General features: G+C 48.5%; 1 protein-coding gene across 1 annotated transcript in view; it reads right to left on the bottom strand.

The window, feature by feature from the left end:
* Positions 1-557: 557 nt before the first annotated feature.
* Positions 558-19,586, bottom strand: part of LOC101625017 (chromosome unknown open reading frame, human C18orf63) — a 20,532-nt gene continuing 1,503 nt past the window's right edge. Inside the window, exons 3-15 of the mRNA XM_012725803.1 lie at positions 19,022-19,387; positions 18,272-18,350; positions 16,419-16,475; positions 14,606-14,717; positions 14,073-14,114; positions 12,706-12,782; positions 11,165-11,274; positions 10,318-10,414; positions 10,122-10,207; positions 8,853-9,036; positions 3,468-4,181; positions 2,966-3,051; positions 558-845 (exon numbers count right to left, since the gene is read on the bottom strand). Of these exons, the coding sequence (XP_012581257.1) occupies positions 776-845; positions 2,966-3,051; positions 3,468-4,181; positions 8,853-9,036; positions 10,122-10,207; positions 10,318-10,414; positions 11,165-11,274; positions 12,706-12,782; positions 14,073-14,114; positions 14,606-14,717; positions 16,419-16,475; positions 18,272-18,350; positions 19,022-19,387 (2,080 nt within the window). The 3' untranslated portion in view covers positions 558-775. The remainder of the gene's footprint in view (positions 846-2,965; positions 3,052-3,467; positions 4,182-8,852; positions 9,037-10,121; positions 10,208-10,317; positions 10,415-11,164; positions 11,275-12,705; positions 12,783-14,072; positions 14,115-14,605; positions 14,718-16,418; positions 16,476-18,271; positions 18,351-19,021; positions 19,388-19,586) is intronic.

Below are 19,586 nucleotides of genomic sequence, written 5' to 3'. Positions count from 1 at the left end.
CTTTCTCGCCCCAAATAGAAGCTTCCACTGCAAGCTACCTGTTCACAGATCCGAAGTTGAGATGTGTGTAACCCCCGACTGCATCCTCTCCCCAGCGACAGCCGTCAGGCAGATGGTGCCCAGATGGCTTCCGGGGCACGCAAACGACAGTCAAAAGCCGTCCCCATTACAGGCCACTTTGCAACTTGGATTTGCCACCGCAATGGGCGCCACAACTGCTCATGAGGGGCGTGGGGAACCCTAGGCGCGCATCAGTAGTGACCGTGACAGTTTGAAACACTTATAAATAGAAACCTGAGTATTAATAAATGCATCGCCAGCAAAGGCGTCCCACCAAATGACACACAACTTGAAGTAGAGCAAAAACTGGTCAGAAAACTAGTTAGTCAGATAAACAAGTGTTTTTCACCTACTTGTGGTAGTAAGCAACAAATACAAATACATCATAATGTCTGTCAGAATAACAATAAAATGTAAACCAAGCCACACACGCAGTAGGCAACAAAGGCTTAACATACACAGGACAGAGTGGCCTTCTGTTTCTCTGCAGGAGGCTCTCAGCATTAACTGGCTAATAGTTCAAGCAACTTGAGCCAGGCAGACATTAATCACTCACTTCTGGTTTTAACATGACAATGGCCCTAAAACTACGCTACAGTCGAACAGGAAGAATAGCCAGGGGCGCGGCCCACACGCAACAGACGACTGACCGCGGAAATACAGTTCGGCTTTCCTGATTACAGCTGGACTCCTGCGGGCCTTCGCGTCAGAGGCTTTAAGGGAACCACGCTCTTCGCTGGTCTCTGGAGAATCTGGGCGCAGCACACTCGTCTGGACTCTCTTCCCTGGGCGTGGAACAGTAGACACTGGTCAGCTGCCCGGCGAGTCCTTCGCAGGGCTCGGCAGGGCGAGGCTGAACACTGCGCCCACGGGCGCACAGACGCGTCCTGGGTGAACCGTCTAAGGGAAAGCAGGCCTGCCCCAGAAAAGCTGATCCACAGAATCAGCTGCTTCCATGTAGATTAACATATTTATCCAGGCGAAATCCCGCACAGAAGTCGTGCTCAGACCTGGCAGCTACGCGAGAGGCTGGCGAGGGGCCGCACGTGGCGGGCGCATCAGTGGTGCTTTCTTTACACCGTCCTGCTTGGTGTCATGAAGTGCTCCCCAGGAGCAGGGGGTTGGGGGGTGGGGGGCTTGAGGGGGGCTGGGGACACTGAGGGACAAACCCAGCCAGGGCGGTGCTTTCCAGAGCCAGAACATGGCGGCTGGCAGGTCGCGAAGTCACCAACAAGCCTCTTCACCTTAGCGGCCTCACAAGCCCCAGACGCATCCTGCTGCTGCAGGCTGAGGAGTGAGAGCCGCACTCACTGGGCTCCCCCAGATGTGCCGCCCCTGAGCATAGGGTGATGCTGGGTGACTTCTCTGTAAGATCGACCTTATGGTAAGGTTGCAGTTTCCATCTTTTTGAGTATCATAATTTGACAGCAAAATTTCCTTCTACATGGTGGAGGCTGAACTCAGGTTTAGTTTGCTGCTGAACGGCCATGGTTTAGGGAAGAGGCAAAAACAGTAGCTGATACTTAAAAATCAAAGTTCAAAAGATTCCTGGTTTTCTGCCGGTCCTTTAATACTTACTTCCATTTTTCTCCTCCTATCTGCTAGGCCATTTACTTGTAATGTGGACAAAGACCCTTTGATAGACTCCTACGTCTTTGCCAGGAACCTAAATGGGCTGGCTAGAGACCGGTCTATGATTGGCCAGTGTACTTTCTTCTTGAAACTGTTTTGTATCACTCACATTTCCCCCGCACAGGGGCATGCCCTGATTTTATGTTTGGGGGTACGACGTTCTCTATCGACATCCTGTAATGTTACTCACTAAGGGGTTGTTTGTGGAATGACTTCAATCCTAAACACTATTTCAGGTCTTCAGTAATCCAAGGCAGGAATGTGTCATACGCATGACCTGGAATAACGACTGAATGCCTGGGAGGCACTTCTGCCCCCAGTTCCACTTTCCCAAATGACACCCGTGTGCACAGAGGGGGGGCGACTGTAAATTATACTTGAATTTTCAACTGGGGGTTTGGGGTCAGCCTCTGACCCCTGCATTGTTCGAGGTCAACTATGCTTCTAAAAATATGAAATCTGGAATAGATTTCATTTATTTATTTAAAAATGAAAAATTTTAAGGCATTCTATCATACATTTTTCTCCTCAAACACCAACTAAATCATCGGAATGGAAGATGTCTAAAGCCACAGGAGACATAATATTATAAAATATATAGAAAGACACAAGTGTCTTTCAGCTAATTCAAATCAGCTTAAAAATTCTATTAATTAAAGAAAAAATGGCAGTTGGGAAGCAAAGTTGTTTACAAAGGGTTGAACTGAAAGTATTCCAGTCATTCTATGTAAAAAATATTTGTGGGTATTTTAGTAATGTGTTTGCTCTTAGAATAGAACAGATGGCAGAGTGGAAGAAAATGTAATTTCCAGATGCACAGCTTTGTGAATTCAATGTCACAGACCCTGAGTTATCCGTGCGATCTCAACTGGAACCTTGGCCAGGAATTTCAGAGAACTGAGATCTTTTTAAAGTCAATGTTACTTAATAGTTAACCTCTGAAATGCCACCTAAGGCTAATTATCTTGGGTGGGACTCCCAGAGGGCACGCTCACGTGCCAGCGACCCTGGGCCTGAAGCGTGTGCGTCTGCGGTCTCAAAGCCCTCCCGTTGGCGGCAAAGACCCCAGGGCGGAGTGAGAGGGAGGCAGCGAGACACAGGCCCTCACCGTTCCTGGCAGTGGCTGTACCTTGTCCAACATTTTCTATTTCTGGCAGATTTTAAAGCATCAAGGAATTTAAAAGTCGCCCTTTACAAAAGGTTGGGAATCCCTAAACTTGGCAACCCTGCTTCGCGTAAAGAAGAAGAAACGAAAAGATGCCACCTGCCTTACCTGGTGGGCATTTCCTTCTTTCGCACCACAGCAGCTTTCGGAACCACCCTCGAGTTCTTGGGCTTTGATCTGGTGGAAGCTCGTACCTGTAATCAGAATGAAGAATGGTATCTTGTTCTAAAGCAAATGGGTACATTTGCAGTTGGGTCATGACAGTGTGTCCCTTGATAAATGTTTCTAAGTGATTTTGAGCCAGTCATGTAACTCCTTACTGGGGGAGGTCTGCGCCGCGCAGAGTTGTGCGTGGCAAGCCGACCTTTGCCTGGCTCCTGCCAGCACGGCAGGGGCTGCCCTGAAGGTCGCGAGGCTTCCTGCCATGACTGCCTTTGGCCCTGCGGGCTGTTTCGCTCGGTGTGGACCTGCGGCCACCTACATCAGCTTCTTAGACGAGCTACAGATGGCTGATGCAGTAGTTAGGACTCGTGTTTTTCACGGGCTGTAGCTCGCGGCTCTCCCGAAGCATGCGCTGTGCACCTGCAGGTTACCCCTTCAATCCGCTCACCTGGGAGCCGGCGGCACTGCCCATTGCACCCGAATCTGCATTTGACACAGGCAACGCGGATCCACTAGAGAGCAGCTTACTCCCAGACGACAACTTCCCATTAGAAGGGTGATGTTTTGCCATGCTTTCACAGGATTTTGCATTTTTTTCAGGCAGAGATCTAGACGGCCTACTTAAGTGCCCAGCACTTGTCTGCATGTTATGGTTAGATTTGTTTTTAGTAGTCGGATCAAACTTCAGCTTGTCACACTGGCTCACACTGCTATGAAGTGAAAACAGCTTAGGTTCCTTCATGACGTGTGATTTTCTCTTCTGGTGGCCAGATTCGAAGATTCTTTTGCTTGACAAGCCATTTTTGAAAACTGGTACAAATTTAGGGCCGACAGTACTTTGGGAGCCAGACTGTGTGTCTTGCAGCGGCGTATTTCCCCTGCTGGGCACTTCAACTTCCAAGTGCTCTCGTGCCTGGCTGGACAGGGGTCTCTTCCTGCTCTGAGCAGATCCTGGCTGGGCGGGAGGCGGCCAGGACACGCGCGGGCTTTGCTGGCCGGCTGACAGCGCCACCTGGCGGCCCGCTTCTGCCCAACCCCGCGGCAGAGTCTGCGCCCAGGCGGGCCTGGTGGGCGGGGCCTGCGCCGGGGTGGGCGGGGCCTGCGTCCGGGAGGGCGGGAACAGTCCTTTAGTGGTCAGGTTGGGCAGCCTGGCTTTGTTTTCCTGAAATGATAGCGATGAGGGAAAAAGAAGTTTTAATGTTTCCCATGGCAAACAGATGGAAAATATCCAATACTATCCAGATCGTCTGTACAATACATGAAAGTACAGCAGACAAAGCGGGAAGAGACAACAGCAAGAACGCCTGCTCGAGGACAAGCTACCCCACGCGGCCCTCCCGTGACACCGGCCTCAGGTGAGAGGAAGCCCGGCCGAGGTAGTGGAAAAGCGCCAACGCTCAGCTGCCGCCCATGCCGTGGCCGCTTTCCTCAGAAAGGCTTTCCCTCGTCTCCAGCCCCAGCCCCCAAGGATTGCTAGCAGCCTGCGCCAGACTGGGAAGCTCTTATCCTCCAGGGCGTGTAGAACTGCAGCTCATCTATTCTTAGACCCTTCACTGTCAGGAGACTACTCGTGCGAAGAAACTCAACTGATGGAGGAAGTTGCCGACAATACCAGGCCTTTGAAAGCAAGTGGGATTCCTGACTAAGGCAGAGGTCTCTGTCATCTGCATCCTCACTGCCTGGTTCCTGCGAGCAATTCAGTGAGCATCTGGCAAACTGATCTGCCAGATGTACCAGAGCAAGCCAAGAGTTTATAGCCTTTAAAACACTGGTGATGCACATGCACCTAACAGAAAACAGAATTCACTTTATTTTCAGGGGCCCCAGTCGATGGCATCAAGCACACCCTTCACTGTACTTGTGTCATGCAACCAGCACCACGATGTTTCCAGAACTGTGGCTTCATCCCCAACAGAGCCTCAGAGGACGCGAGGCAGCATCTCCCCTGACCCTTCTGCTCTCCGGGAGCCCTGATGACACCACTCTGCCGCCTGTCTGCGCCCCGCGAGGCACTCTGCACATGTGGAGTCACCTGCGTGTCCCTTCGCGAAGGCCTCACTTTACTGAGCATGTTCTCAAGGTTCACTCATGTTGTGAGGCGTCACAATCTCGTTCCTTTCTACGAATGAGTAAAACTCCATTCCAGGGCCATGCCGCCTCTGGTTTACCCTTAACCTGCTCAGGGGAGGTGGTGACAGTATTTTAAATCCACATCTAACGGGTGCAGAAGAATGCAGTGGGGTTCCTGGCTGAGGGAGCTGTTAACAGAGGTTAACAGCTACAAGAGCTGCTTTTTCCCCTGGAGACTGCGTGGCTGAGGGAAAGGCACCCCCAGAGGGGTCTGCACTTGTTTGCTAAGGCTGCTGGCATGGAGCCACAAACCGGGGGGTTATGCCGAGAAATGCATTGTCTTGAAGTTCTGGAGGCTTCATTCCAACAGAAAGGAGCTGGGGAGTGGGGTTGTAAGGACAGACCCTGCTCCAGGCCACTACCCCAGGCCCGTTAGGGGTGAGACTCCACGCCTATGACGTCTGTCGTACCGGGCTCAGGGCCTGCCCGTGCTAGCCCGACCTCATCTGAGGCGCCGGAGCCTCTCCATCCCCCCAGTGCGCCTTCTCGAGTGGGAAACCCAAGGTGGACACTTTCTCTTCGTAGCTGGGATTCAGGATGTGACTCAGGACCAGCCAGATGCACTCGCCCCACAATGGGAAGAAGCGAGGTGAAGCCGGACTTCTGCACTGTTGCAGCGAGGCTTCCTGAGGAGTTAGGGTTTCCGGTCAGAGTGAGCAGAAGTCTGGTGTCCAGGCTTGCAGGTGTCCAGAACCCAAGCCCAGGGTGCTGGGTCACCTGGTAGCCCCCACCAGACACACGCCTCACTGCCCTCACCCTCCACGGCTCTTCCCCGTACACCCATAGCTGTTTCGTCACAAGTGACCGAATCATGTTCAAGTATCTAGAACTGAACTTTTTCCCACCTGACAAGCACAGAATTAAAAAATGATGTTGAATTCAATTACAGAAAAGCAAAGGTCAGTCATGTTTTCGCGCCCTTGGGTTTCATAAACCACAGCAACTGTTAGAAACATACATGCTGCTTGAGAGTGGATGAAAAGTCTCTGCAGGCATCTCCCGTGGGAGTGGCTGACCTGCCTCCAGACAGCACTGGGCCGGAGCCCATTCTCACTCTCCCTTTCAGGCTGGGGAAGATCTTGGGCAGGGCAGGTTTTGCCCCCAGCCGGGACCTATCAGTTATTGTCTTTCCACTTCTAGAACAGTCAACACCCAGAAGGCATCACAGGTTGACAAAGGCTTATACTTAGTGTAGAGAGACTACAGAAGGACCTGTGTGAACAGCAGATGAGATCATAAGTAATTCACAGGGCCTCAAACGCAGACAGAAGCTTTGTAGAGTCATAACCAAGAAAGCAGCCTTCCCTCCATTCCAGCCATCAAGCGGCCACATGCGCCAGCGAGCTGGCTGGGGGACTTGACTGACTTCAGTTTTGGCAATAAGTACACTCTGAGACACACCTCCTTACTTAGTAACAGCTCAGCAAAGCTCTCCACGCATTGAAACGGTATTTAAATAGGAACAGTTATCGAGTGGTGTGCAATGAGGAGCCACTCAGAGCAAATGAGGGACCAGGCTAGGGTGTGTGCGCCCCCTGGGCGGCATTTCTGGCTACAGCTGATCTCAAGGAGTGGAGGACATCGGAATCTGGAAGAGGATGCTGACTTTACATAATGAGATGCAGGAAGTAGTCAGGCACATTCTCCAGGGCAGTGCTCCAGCATTTCCAACAAAGGCACAGCTAAGGGGAGTGAGTCTGGAGCAGCACAGAGAGAGGCTGAGGAGACAAACCAGCCAGATGAGGTGACATGACCCTGCTTGGGCCTGGTAAACGACCCCTTCAACAGAATCTCGGAGATAATGGAGAATGGGGATGAGCTGGCAGCAGAATTTTGACCAAACAAGTTTTTTATAAATTTTTGTAAGCTACAAATGCACGCTAATATCTTTACAGATGGCATAACATTTCCTGGCTCTCTTTAAAATACGCCGACTTGCCTCCCTCCCAGAAGTGTGTCTGGAGAAAGCTAGGAGCTGGGTGGCGTCACCATGCTGACTTCTGTCGTGTGTCTGGTGTCTCCAGATCCTTCTTCAACCTGCCTTGTAAGGGACAGTGCTAAACCCATGCCCGAGTTATGGCAGGCAGAAGCAGGCCTGGTCCGCTTGGTGTTTTCCTCACACGAGAGTCTCACCAGAAGCTCAGGCAGTTCCTCAGAAACCCAGGAATGTATTTGTTGAGGAGCAGGCACCCCCTATTTCACAAATGCTCTTACTCTCTAATAGCCCAAGTCAATTCTATCTTTGATAAGGGTGAAATCTTTCAGAAATGTAAACCTTTTTTGATCGATGACTTCTCAAGGCTGCCTCCGTTTGGGCCCTCGCTACTGTCTGTCCAGTCCAGCACATCTGGCTGTGGGCTCAAGAGTCTTATTGCTATGTGAATAAGTTGTGCATTCAACAAGGTATTTTTTAGGTCCATTCTTCATGCATGTAATTTCCACACTTAAAGTTTTTCATCAAAATAAAGACAACATAGGGGCCTCCTTGGTGGCAAGGGGATAAAGTCTCAGTGCTGTCAACATTTCGCCAGCCACTGCAGCACGAGCTCCATCCCCGGCCGGGAGTGACCCATGGAGCAAAGCAGACCTCGCCTGTGTCACTGCTGCTCCCCTCAGCAGTGGACTTCAGTACATCCACCTGTTCTGCTCCCCACTGTCTCTGAATCTTTTTACCCCTGTACTTCTGGTCTCCACACCAGTTCTTATATGCATAAAAAAATAAAAATAAATCTTAAAAAAAACAGTAATATAATCCCATTCCTTTTCTTTGACTTATTTTGAAATACTTACTTTGTAATGCCAGGATTTCCACTGTGTATCAGTCTATAGTTCTGACGTATACAGTGCATGAATTTGGTAAAACTGCTGAATAAAGTTTCATTTAAAAAAAGAAAGATCACTGTTGAAAATTTAGATTAAATATCCTCAGATTTTTTCAGAAACTTTCAACTTTGTGTTCTTTTGCCTAGAAATCTTATAGTGTATAAAAAAAGCAAGTCATCATATTTTCTTTATTAGCACTGCCTCATTGCTACCTGTTCTTTTTTGAAAACAAATGTCACTTGGCGTATCATCATACAATGCAAACGTTGAATTAATTTCATTGCCATAAATGGATTATTCAAAAGTTTTTTCAGTAAATCAGACTCAACTGAAGAAAAGTTCAACGTGAACTTGGATTTGTGTGAAGCAAATGCTTTCCTTTTTTTTTTTTAAGATCATTTATGCATACAGAACTGGGGTGCAGGCCAGAGGTGGTGAGAGGATTCGCCAGAGACAGAGGGGGGAGCAGAACAGGCAGATGGACAATGTACACCGCTGAGGGGAGCGGCGGGCGGGTCAGGAGAGATCTGCCCCGCGCTGCATCGCCTACGGGGATCCAGCTCACGCTGAGGGGACTATGGCCAGCTTGCAGTGCTGCGCCACCGGGGAGGGCCCGAGCAAGTGCTTTCAAACCACGCCATGAGATCAGTAACCATCCATCCAGTCAACAGGTACTTACTGAGCACCTATTCTCACAGCTTGGGAAAGGAAGGCAAATACCCTGCTCGACAACTGCCACGACCCCATGCTGACTACGAGGCCAGCAGCTGGCGGCGGTGACAAAGAAAGAGCAGCCACGAAACGGGTCAGGGCAACAACGCCAGCACCGCAGCCCGTGCAGGTGGCGCAGGCCCAGCAGGGCCGGCTAAGCAGGGCTTACCTGCGCAGGCGGCCTGGCGAGCTCGTGCGTGTGGTAGCGCGGCCTGGCTGTCATCCTCACGGGAAAGCCGCATATGTGGGGCAGCGTCAGTTTTAAATCCGAGAGAAAGCGTTTCAGCACGCCCTCCAGATCCACCCTGGGAAAGAACTGCACGGGCTGGCTCCTGACGCAGCTGAGAGGGTACGTGGGGGCGTTAAAGACCAACCGCCCAGCGTGCCCAGAGGAAAGGCCGCGGCTAAGCGGGTGCACAGCCGCAGGTACAGAAGCCCGCCCAAGGGCCCGCCCGCTCCGCCGCTTATTCCGCACGCGGCCCGGTGGGCGCGTGTTCTCCAGGCCCTTCACGCCTCAGGCCGCCAACCGTGACACAACCGCGACAGCCCGTTGCCTCCTGACAACGTCGCCGTCTCCTCCAGCTGGCAAACCAATCGCCCCGGAAACGACAGTAAAAAGGCCGATGTGCGCATCAGAGAGGCTAAAATAAGTGCAGCAAACAAGAAACAGGGCGCATCTCCAAGAGCAGCACAAATCTGGCCGGGAAGCAGCATGCGCAGATGTGTTTGCTGGTCTCGGAGAAAGGCAGCTCTGTTTTCTGATGAAAAATTTTCTCAAGACTGAGAGTAACATCCTGCCAGCTAATGAAAAAGAATACCTGGAGTGTGCCAAGCCCAGTTTATGGCAAGATCTGGGTCAGGAAACCCAGCGCGAGCAGCAGGCTCATAGCCTTCACCCCAGGGGTGGGGGTGGGGGCTCGCTGCTCACTAAGGCTGAACAGTTTCACCTGAGCACTAGTGCCCTTGTGAGCCAGCTTTTAAAGCAATGCTAGGGAAGCTATTTTCTTAATGGGGTGCATCGAGCCAAGTGAAATCCTCTAAACTTGGCCTACAAAATTAAATAATCTGGAAAAGAAAAAAAATCTTTAATTCCCACTCCTCAGCGATATCCAAAATGCCACTGGGGGGCGCCCTTGGCTCAGGAGACCCCCTATACTCCTGTTGGTGCTAGGAATCTCAACAAGTTTTTTTTTTACCTACTCTAAAATTTCTTTTGCTGTCCAAATTATATAACAGTGTTTAAGGGGGGAAATTATCATTGCTAAGCTCACACCCAGATGATGGTAGGGCAATCTCAAGCCAAGTAAGAACATTCGTTTAGATAAAAAGCACAGGGAAGCGGCTTCAGGCAGGCGCAGAGAAGCGCAGACAGGACCAGAGCAGGGCAGGCGGGAGACCGTGCACAGGCCGGCCGCAGAGGCCCTCGCACAAAGGATATGTAAAGGTCCTTTCTCCTATCATTTTGAAGTAGATGCTGCAGTACACTTCTGAACTTCTGCTATCTTCTGGAAGTTTATAGCCATACTAAAATTTAAGAACAAAGTTGAAATCCTCTTGAGAGAAAGTTGAACTGAGGTTAAGACAAGAAGCAAAATCAAATAACATCTAAGGTAACACATAGTTCTATTCCTTACCAGCTGGTCCCAGTGCATCTGGAAATCGTGGAAGGAGTGAAAAGGGCAGTCAGGGGGGATGGTGTGAAAAACACTTAATATTTGTCCCATTTTCATACTGTGAAAGACAAGAGTTGGTAAAATGTTATGAGCCCAGACTCAGTATAGTTTGATAATTTTAACTATGTGATTTTGAAAGTGTTAAAAAAGATGAACCGCCACAGACATGGACATAATAAACTAATCATCTGTTTTGATTTCAAACACACATCATAGGACATCTTAACAAGGGAAGTTTATAAGGAAAACTAAGTCATAACCACGACAAAAGGCTGATAAAATGTTGCTATACAAAGCTATGCCTGTGAATTGTTAGACTTGAAGAAAATGTCTACAGAGAGTTGAATGAATCAGAGTCAAATATACGGCTGTCTGCCTCTGCCTGTTTGATGATGAAATACTGTGTCTGCTACCACTTAGAGTTCCAGCTCCTAAGCTGCTTACCATTTCGCCTCTATGATATTACTGGTAACAGCAAGCCATTCTTCCTTGAAGGCTGTACAGACACATCTAGCGCAGATGCTAATCAATCACTAATTATGACACACAAGTTGGTGGGGTTTTATTGATATTATGATGAGAGCAGACATTTCCAGTGAGATCACTACAAAATTTTAAATGAGACCCATTTAAAAACGTGTAACACATTATTGTGGTTCACTCAAGCGTTGATGCCTTCTGCAAGCGTAACTTCTGCAAGTGCACCTTTTAAGCAATAATTCAGTTTCAAAGATTCACAACAGCGGATGCTGAAACAATAGAAAAGCAGTGTATCTGGGACCCTAAGCACTACAAACTGAAATCTCACCTTGGCAAAACGTAGCACCATTTGTTTAAAATCGAATGTCCCTCAATGACAGCATTCGTGTTAGTTTCAAAATCCTTTATAACTCTTTGAGAAATACCAAAGTCGCTTAGCTTTGAATAGAAATAAGATTGACACATGAGTCCTTGAAAGAATTTGGTAAAAGACAATACGCACGCGCGCGCACACACACACAACAGCGATTCATCAGGCCCAAGTCACACCCGCATCATCACTTGACTGTCAATGTTCCACCTCAAGCTGCTGCTCCCCCAGTGTATCAGCTGCCACATGCCTGCCTTCTTACCCTCCCAACCCAATCTCCCATTTTATACGCATTTCAATTGGCGCTCAGTTTGACTGTTAATTTACAAGAAACGGAATCCCTTCCAGAAGAAGTTATTTACATCTAATAAAAACGGCATCTTACTAAATGTCTTTTAAACTTAAAGACGAGTCTGGGAGTGGCACCTCTAAGGCTTTGGAGGGACACGATAGCCCTTCTCCTTCACACCCTTCCCCACATCCTGGATGCTCCCTGGCTGGCCCGCAGCGTGCGTCTGCCGGGGTCATGGGCAGGTGGCGCGGGATTTCCTTACAAGGAGTAAGGAAGGATCTTGAGTGGGGAGGACTTATTTTCACACTAGCAGTGCTGAAGTAGTAGAACCATTTAGACTGGGGCCTCTTGTTTTAGAAAGAAAACTCTGTTGACGCTGAGGAAGACTTGGTGAATAAGAGAAGGCCCAGCTGGACACAGTTTTACTAGCCAGGGCCGAAGAAGGGAGTCGAAATTAGAGCAACCGCAGGGGAGACAGAGGAACAGACTTCAACACCACGCAGTGTCAGGGATGTGAAATCATCTGCAGAAAACTCAAAGGGCAGGAAGACGCAACATTACCACTTAAGGACCTTGTTATGAGGTAAGCTGGGGCACAAAAATGAGTACAACTCTGAAGTACAAGGAAAATGCATGACTGCGGTGCAGAACTGGGCGCCGCTACAAAGGTGGGGGTGGTCACTTTGGGCCTGCAGTTCTGGGAAGGTTCCAGTCAGTCTGAGGTATTCCTGTCAATGCCTCCATTCTAGTTATCTGAATGCAGGTCTGCAAGTTTTTGATGATGGAAAAGAAGATCCCATTCAAATCTGACTAGCTAACGACTCAACCTAACAGGTCATCAAAAAAATTAACCCTGAAGAGAAACATGAGCAGAACAGCACTGAGCTCACTGAGCTGGCTCTTAAGGGTTGGACTGAAGGGCAGAGAAGGCAAGCAGTAGGCGCTGAGTCAGGACAAGATTCTGGAGCCTTGAAGGTTGCCCGAAAGACTGCTGAGCAAGGGAGAGTAAGATGAGGTCTGTGTTAAACTGACAGACCTGGGTAAACAGACTGAGAATGGGATCAGCACATGAACACTGAATAGCATGAGTTTTACTATAAACATAGTTGTCACTCTTCTTGTTCAAAATGAACCCCATGTTGTAGCAGTATCAAGTATGTTAGGCTGTGGTATCCCCTCAAGTGCCCAGAAAACGAAGCAGCAGTACCTCAGGCGGCGGCAGCCTCACTGTGTAGACCTCTACGCTCAGGCAGGTGTGAGTTTCTGTGACGCTGATATCTAATACTGCAAACAAAATACTCAACAGTGAACTCTTTGGAATTATTACTCCAGTCAATCAAATGAGGAACTTTAGTAACAGTTAATTACCTCAGCAGTCTATTTGAGTTAGAAACTCAGTTTGAAATGCAGTTTTTTCATGCAAGGCAGAATAAAACAATGTAACATCTGACAATCTGCATGAGGGGAAGCTAAGAGCAGACAGACTGACCAGTTTCTCTCAGGGTTGAGAGAAACTCAGAAAGTATCTTTTGCAGATTTAGCTTTCTTGAAGTGTAAAGAGAGAGGTACACGGCATGCACCCCACACTTTCCTTCGCTACTGAGGAGTGCACAGCCCAGGCCTCCTGGGCCCAGAGCCTGCACCTGCTCTTCGGAGGCCTTATGCAAGGCTGGCGGGGGAGCCGTTGTGAGGGGCACGGCCTGCAGGCCGGGGACCCGAGGTACTGGGAAAGCTCTGGTTCTAACTGCAGAACCATTATGAGGATGTGCCTGAGTTTGTATGCTGCGGAATATTTTGATGCACTAAAGGATTTCTGAAAAGGCCCCCACGGGATGCGGAAATACACTCTCCCTTACCGCCACCTGCGTCAGAGTGCTGGAGTGTTGGGGCGTCGGGATGAAACCCACTAGGTGCCAGCCCACTGCCCCAGCACCAGGGTCCAGGCCCAGAGACTGCCTCTGACCAACCTAAACAGAGGCCAGCACGGGCGGGCCCCTCGTGCAGGCCCAGGGGACGACAGGCTCTGCCTGGCAGGTGCCTGCCCAAGGCTGGCGAGTGATGCCATGGCGGGCTCAGGGTTTCTGCCCACCTGTTGCATGTGGACTAGTACGTATGCCACAGCCACACACAGCCACACACAGCCACACATGTCCGCAAGAGTGATCAGGCGATTTCACCATATATTACCTGGTGTCTTTAAGGTCTTTTTTTTTTTTTTTAAAAGAAAATAACGTTCTGAGAGAGAGAAAGGTTTTACTTACATATACAAAGGCATTTTTAGTATGACTCGAAACTACATTATGTCTGCAGAATGAAAGCCCTTAGTCATACTCTTCTTTAAGTAGAGATATTAAAAATACAGCTTTTCTTCCAGTTAGAAGTGGGTTTTGTCTTCTAAGTAGAATATATATTTTGAACCAGAGATGACTTCCCAGATGTAACTGTGATTATAATATCTGATTAATCCCTAATGAGCAAGATTCAAGCAGAACTCAATCTGTAACATGTTTTGTAAACAAACGTTAATTAGTATTTTATCTATTGACTTACATATGTTCACACACTTTTACTTACCAACAGCATTTTGCTTTCCCGCTTGAGAAAGAAAGTCTTTTCCTTAAAAAATGCATAGGATATATCACATTATTATTAGGACTCATCAATCATGTTTGATAAATATCACCTTTTTACTTGGAATTAGCCAAGCCGAGGAAAATGCTCTAAAATGCAGTTTTGGGAGCATCTGATGACAACTCAGGGAACAAATATAATCGCTCATAAAGTACCTCTTCAATGAAAAGGAAGGAAACACCCAGTTCTTCCCTAAAGTTCTTTCTTCCTGCTGTAAACACCTGCATTCCCTCTCCTACTGCTTTACCACTTCTATTGCTCCCTTTCTAGATACGGGGTGTCTTGCAATAAGCATTTCCCCTTAAGGAAACAACAGGCCTCTGGACAAACTGAAGCAAGGAGGCATTTATGTTGCTGAGGATTTTGCTTGAGACCGAGCCTTCAAATGCTGCCCCCCAAAGTATGTGTCCCCAATCAAAGCAGATGCACATAACAGAAGGGGCCTGGGCAGAAGGCCAGGGCAGCGAGGGCATCACCTTGCACCAGGAGGTGGCCAGCTTTATTCCAGGTTGGCGCAAGCCTGACCGTGAGTGAGTAGGAAAGGCAGCTTTGAAGAATCTCAGGAGTCACTCTTTGGGCCGACTCCGCCTAAGAGCAAAGACAGTAAGGTTAAGGTGCCAGTGGGCATGCTCCCCTGGGGCTGGGAGCGCCACCTGCCAGCCCACCCGCCTGGCTAGTCTGCGTGGGAACTCCAGTCACCACTACAGCCAGTCTCCTGGTTCTAACATCCGGGGACTGTTAGGAGCTAGTCACTTTGAACCACGCTGTCGCTGCAGCACCGAGTCCGTGAATAAAAGAATTCAGAGTCTGCGCTCGGGGGAGGGGACAGGAGAGGCTCCCCTAACTGCAATGAGGAGCCAGGCCCCAGGGTGATGGGGGATACAAGTAAATAAGGCTAAAATCTAAGCCCTCCCTGCCCAGGGCAGCTATGCGAGGCTGGAGTGGGTAAGGGAATGGCGACGTGCTGGGGACGAGGCCAGAAAACCGCCCACAGAGGCAGGAGCCGCTGCACAGCTCTGGAGTGCAGACACAGGGCCAGAACACGCTTCTGTGTCAAAGGCCAGCTATGAGACCAGACAGCCCAGCAGACCCTGGTGCAGGCTGGCACCCCAAAGGCAGCGTGAAGAGAATCCCCAGTCCTCCTGTGAGCGCACTCCCCCGCCCTGCCTACTGCTTCTTAGCAGAGTCTCCCAGGAAATCCACTTGCTCTGTTCCCCACTGGCTCTGGCAAATTCGGTCACTCCCCAGAGCCCTGAACATGCTCCCCCACCCTCTAGACCTCATTGTAGCCCGGGAGATGTGCCAGTTCCAGGTCTTCTAAGCAGCAGCCCCGTCTTCTTTCCAAGTTTCCTGACGGCTACTGCTGCGGCATCTTGCTGTCACAAGGACCCTAGTCCACTTGTAACAGCACCAAACAGACCTTGAAGTTAAAACACCAATAAGACTGCACTGTCCGGGTTCCGGGAGAGGGCAGCAAAGGGGTCTGTACTGGCCTGCGAGACACGCCCTGCCCCACTGAAGGGGAGACTCCAGGGATCTCCGCAGGGCACTAGGGCAAGGAGGCAAGTAAATTTGTCCTCACAGTTTACAGAAGGCCTTTGCAGGAGAACCAGAATTCTTTAATGATTCAAGGCTTCTCTCCGAAGAAGATTTAACTGAAATCCCTCCTCATCACCCTCAAGGCCACTCACTGCTTCCCGAGCAGACGGAGCCGTGAGGTTAGTGCTCAGCGCTGCAGGGCTGCACTGGCAGCTTCGACCTCCTCCAGGCTAGAGAAAGCTCAGGATCCTGAACTCGGCAGAGGCAGAAAGGGCCACAGAGACGCCCCGAGGGCTGCTAGAAGAGCCAAGGGCCAGTGCCTGCGAGCACAGGCAGAGGCGGCGTGAGGCCAGTCCAGGCTCTGGGCCAGAGGCAGGAGACATGGGAACTGGGCTGCACAGAATCACTCGTGCCCTGGCTGAAATCCACACGCATCCCCACAAGGCACAAAACCTATCAGCTCTGGTCACTGCCGATACTTCTATCTCTCTGGGCCTCATCACCTCACCGTCATCAGAACATGATTCTGTCACATAAATTGCCTGCAAAAAGTACTCAACAAAAGTTAAGCCTCTCGTCCTATCTTCACTAACATGTACAAGATAAATTTGGAGGGCAAAAAGTTGGGCTTTCTTACACTTGGATCAATAACTAATAACTTCTGAGGGAAAATGCTATATGCTTTGCTGACAAAAGAAGCCGAATACAAAATGAATATAAATAGCATCTAAGTTATTTTTGAAAATTTACCTTAGCTCCATATTTTTCAATACAGGCATTAAGTTTTCCAGCTTTATAAAATGAAATCTATAACAGAAAGTCACATTGATAAAAATGACAATACAAATGTATTATTAAGAAATACAATCCATAAAAAGTGAAAATACCCTACAACTGAGGGCACTAAATTGTGGATATAGAATCTGTGTATAGTCTGCAAGTGACAGAGGTCTTTCTGGAAGGGGCAGGAGAGCAGAAATCATAAAAAGAAGGTCAATACATTTAACATGATAAATAGTTAAGACCTTTTTTAATATACAAATTCTTCAGCATAAGAAAAAGTGGACCTAAGTGGAACATTTAGAGAAAGTTCAAAAGGCCAATATGCTCCAACTCACCACAAAAGAAATATAAATTAAAAGAAAATGTAATTTTTAACCTAAGAGATTGGCAGAGTTTGGAAAGGCAGGAATTAACCAGTTCATAAGGTGCTCTCACACAATTAGTTAAAATGTAATCTAGTAAAGCCTTTCAGAGAGCAGTTCAGCAGAGTTTAGATTACAGTTTAAAATGCACTTCAATTTCATTTCAAAGAATGTAACCCAAAGAAACTATCAAATAAGTAAAACTGACATCATTTCAATGACATTTCCTGAAGCAGTTTCTGACAGCCTTGGGCCCTGAGACCACGTGAGCAGGCTTAATCACCGCACACCCAGACAGCCAAACATCTCAGTCTTAAGAATTAGGAAAATACATGTATTGATACAGAATAACAGCCAGGAAAGGCTGTGAAAGGGGCAATAGAAGACAAGTTTCAAAATATAAAGTATAATCATTCTACTTTAAATATTTATAATTTTTAAAAACAGATTTGCTATCTTTATAAGAAAGCAAAACACATTTAAGCTGACAACTTTCTTCTTTTTATGCTTGCAAAGACTAGGATACTTGAATTTATGAGAAGTCTAAAACAATGTCCTCCCTTTTCCATAAAGATTTACAGGAGAAAAAAGACCAACAAATAAGAGGTGTGTTCTTGTTCACAATCAGCTTGTTTTTTCTTAAAAAACTATATTAAGGATGAGAAAATAAAAGCTGGATGGAACTTAGAAGGAAAATACAACCAATAAGAATAATAATGTAAGGGAGTAATAACCTAGAAGAAAAACAAAAGATCTGAGGGTTTTAAATGGTTTTTAGTACTGTTAACTAAATACTGATTTCACTGGATTCTGGGGTATTAAAATTTCAATATAAGGATTTTTCAAACCAAAAAATCTCAGAATAATATAATATTTTATAGAGTTTTGGCATTAGTTATTCCCAGTTATCATTTTATATATATATTAGAATGAGAATATATATATATTTCTCATTCTAATTTTACTAAGTGTAAAAATTTCTTAACAAGACCTCCAAATTAAAAAAAATTGAAGTTCTGTAAAAACAATTGGGAATATGTAGAAATGAGAAGCTTCTTTTATTTTATGTGTAACTCTCAGGGATAAAATATGAGAAAAGGATTAAAGCCCATGCTATCCTAAAAATTATGCCATAACATAGTATTCATTGTCTTTATCTTAGCATTTATGAATTAAATATAAGAGTCATAAAAACGGATTTCAAAGGCCACAAAGTTGTCTGTTTCTACACTTAGGTTCCTTGTGTCATTATCCTTAGGCTGTGTTACAGTTACACTTAGTTACTGTTACACTTTTGCTATAACAAAGTTAAAGCTTATAAACTGTTGTATCAAACTAGAACACAGTATAACTTGCTCTCATAAGCCACCCCAATTTGAACTACAACACCTGAATTAGTGCTTATCACTATTTCCAATAATTCATAATAAGACTTGGCCAAAATGTTAAAGTACTAACCGCCATCACCACCCAAATTTGGTTTGCTATTCCAGGCCCAGGTGCTGTGAGAATGTCTTGGTGCAACAACAGCAACTCCCTGTGGAGAAGAAACACTCACTTTAAGGTGTGCCTGCCCGCCGTTTCCACTTTTTATTCTCCTTTAAAAACTGCTTACTTCAAATCAAAAGTTGAAGTTTTTTTAAACAAGGGGGGTGTCAGAGGTCCCTGTAGCACTTGCACGCCTCCAGCAGGCAGCCACCGAGCCAAGGCTGGACTTAGGAGCTCACCATGCCTTAGCTATTAGATTAATACGACAACTGGTCCCTGCGCTGAGGGGCCGGCCTCTTCAGTCAGGGAACCCACACTTCTGAAACGTCCTCGCCCAGGCGCAGCCTTGAGGAAGGCTCAGCTCCATGAACAATCAGGCTTTCCACCCCCGCGAACTTCATTTTCCTTTAGTTTGTGTTGTTTTTTCACGGTGGCGGGGCCGTGGGGCCCAAGGATTCTACTCCGAGGGTGGTTGCCAGCCGCCTCAGTCAGTGCTACTGCACAGCGCTGAGGCGATTCTTTTCCTTTGAACAGATTTTTCCGTCAGGTGGGTCTCAGTGTTAGCTGCGGGTCCAAGGCCAAACGAGTGTACAACAGAACTCATCACACAAAACTCACGGAATTTGCCTCAGAGGCCAAGGGAAACCAAGAGGGAGTATAGCTGGAACAGAAACTTCGCATTCAAGGGTACAAACTCCAAGGGCCCCAAACGTCACTTGCCACGTGTTGCCGCCCCGAGGAGGCCGCTCGGGGGCCGCGTCGGGGGGCCCGGTGCGGGCTGGGTTTGCAGCTGACCCAGGCGTCTGCCTTCCCGTCCCAGCCTCGCTGTCCGCCCGGGAGGCCTGGCCAGGCGGCCCCTGTCGCTTTGCCTTGAGGGCCGGCGGCCAGGGACCCGACTGCGCCTGCCGCTGCCGGAAGGCCCCAGGTAAGTAGAGGAGAGGCCTGAAAGCGCACGGAGGGAGGCCCGGGCTCCCGGGGGCCACGCGGGAACGCAGACGCGGGGGAGAAGGCAAGCGAGGGGCGAGGCCCGCGGCCACCGAGCGCGCCTCACGCTGACACTCGGCCGCGGTGTCGCTCCCGCCACACCTTTGGTTGGAGGTTGCCGCACCTCACCGGGGGGCCCCAAGTTCTCAAGGGCTCCAGTGTCTTTCGAGCCCCCACAGCGGGCGCTGAGGCCGGGAGCCCCGCGGCGGGAGCCGGCTCCGGAACGGTCAGCAGCGACTCTGTTGTCCGCAGACTGAGAGGCCAGAGTGGCCTGCGTGTGCGCGATGTCCGCCCGGTGGCC

Source organism: Condylura cristata, unplaced genomic scaffold (assembly GCF_000260355.1).
Source record: "Condylura cristata isolate star-nosed mole 26May11 unplaced genomic scaffold, ConCri1.0 scaffold00016, whole genome shotgun sequence".
NCBI lineage: Eukaryota > Metazoa > Chordata > Mammalia > Eulipotyphla > Talpidae > Condylura > Condylura cristata.
This window is presented reverse-complemented; position numbering and strand designations above follow the sequence as displayed.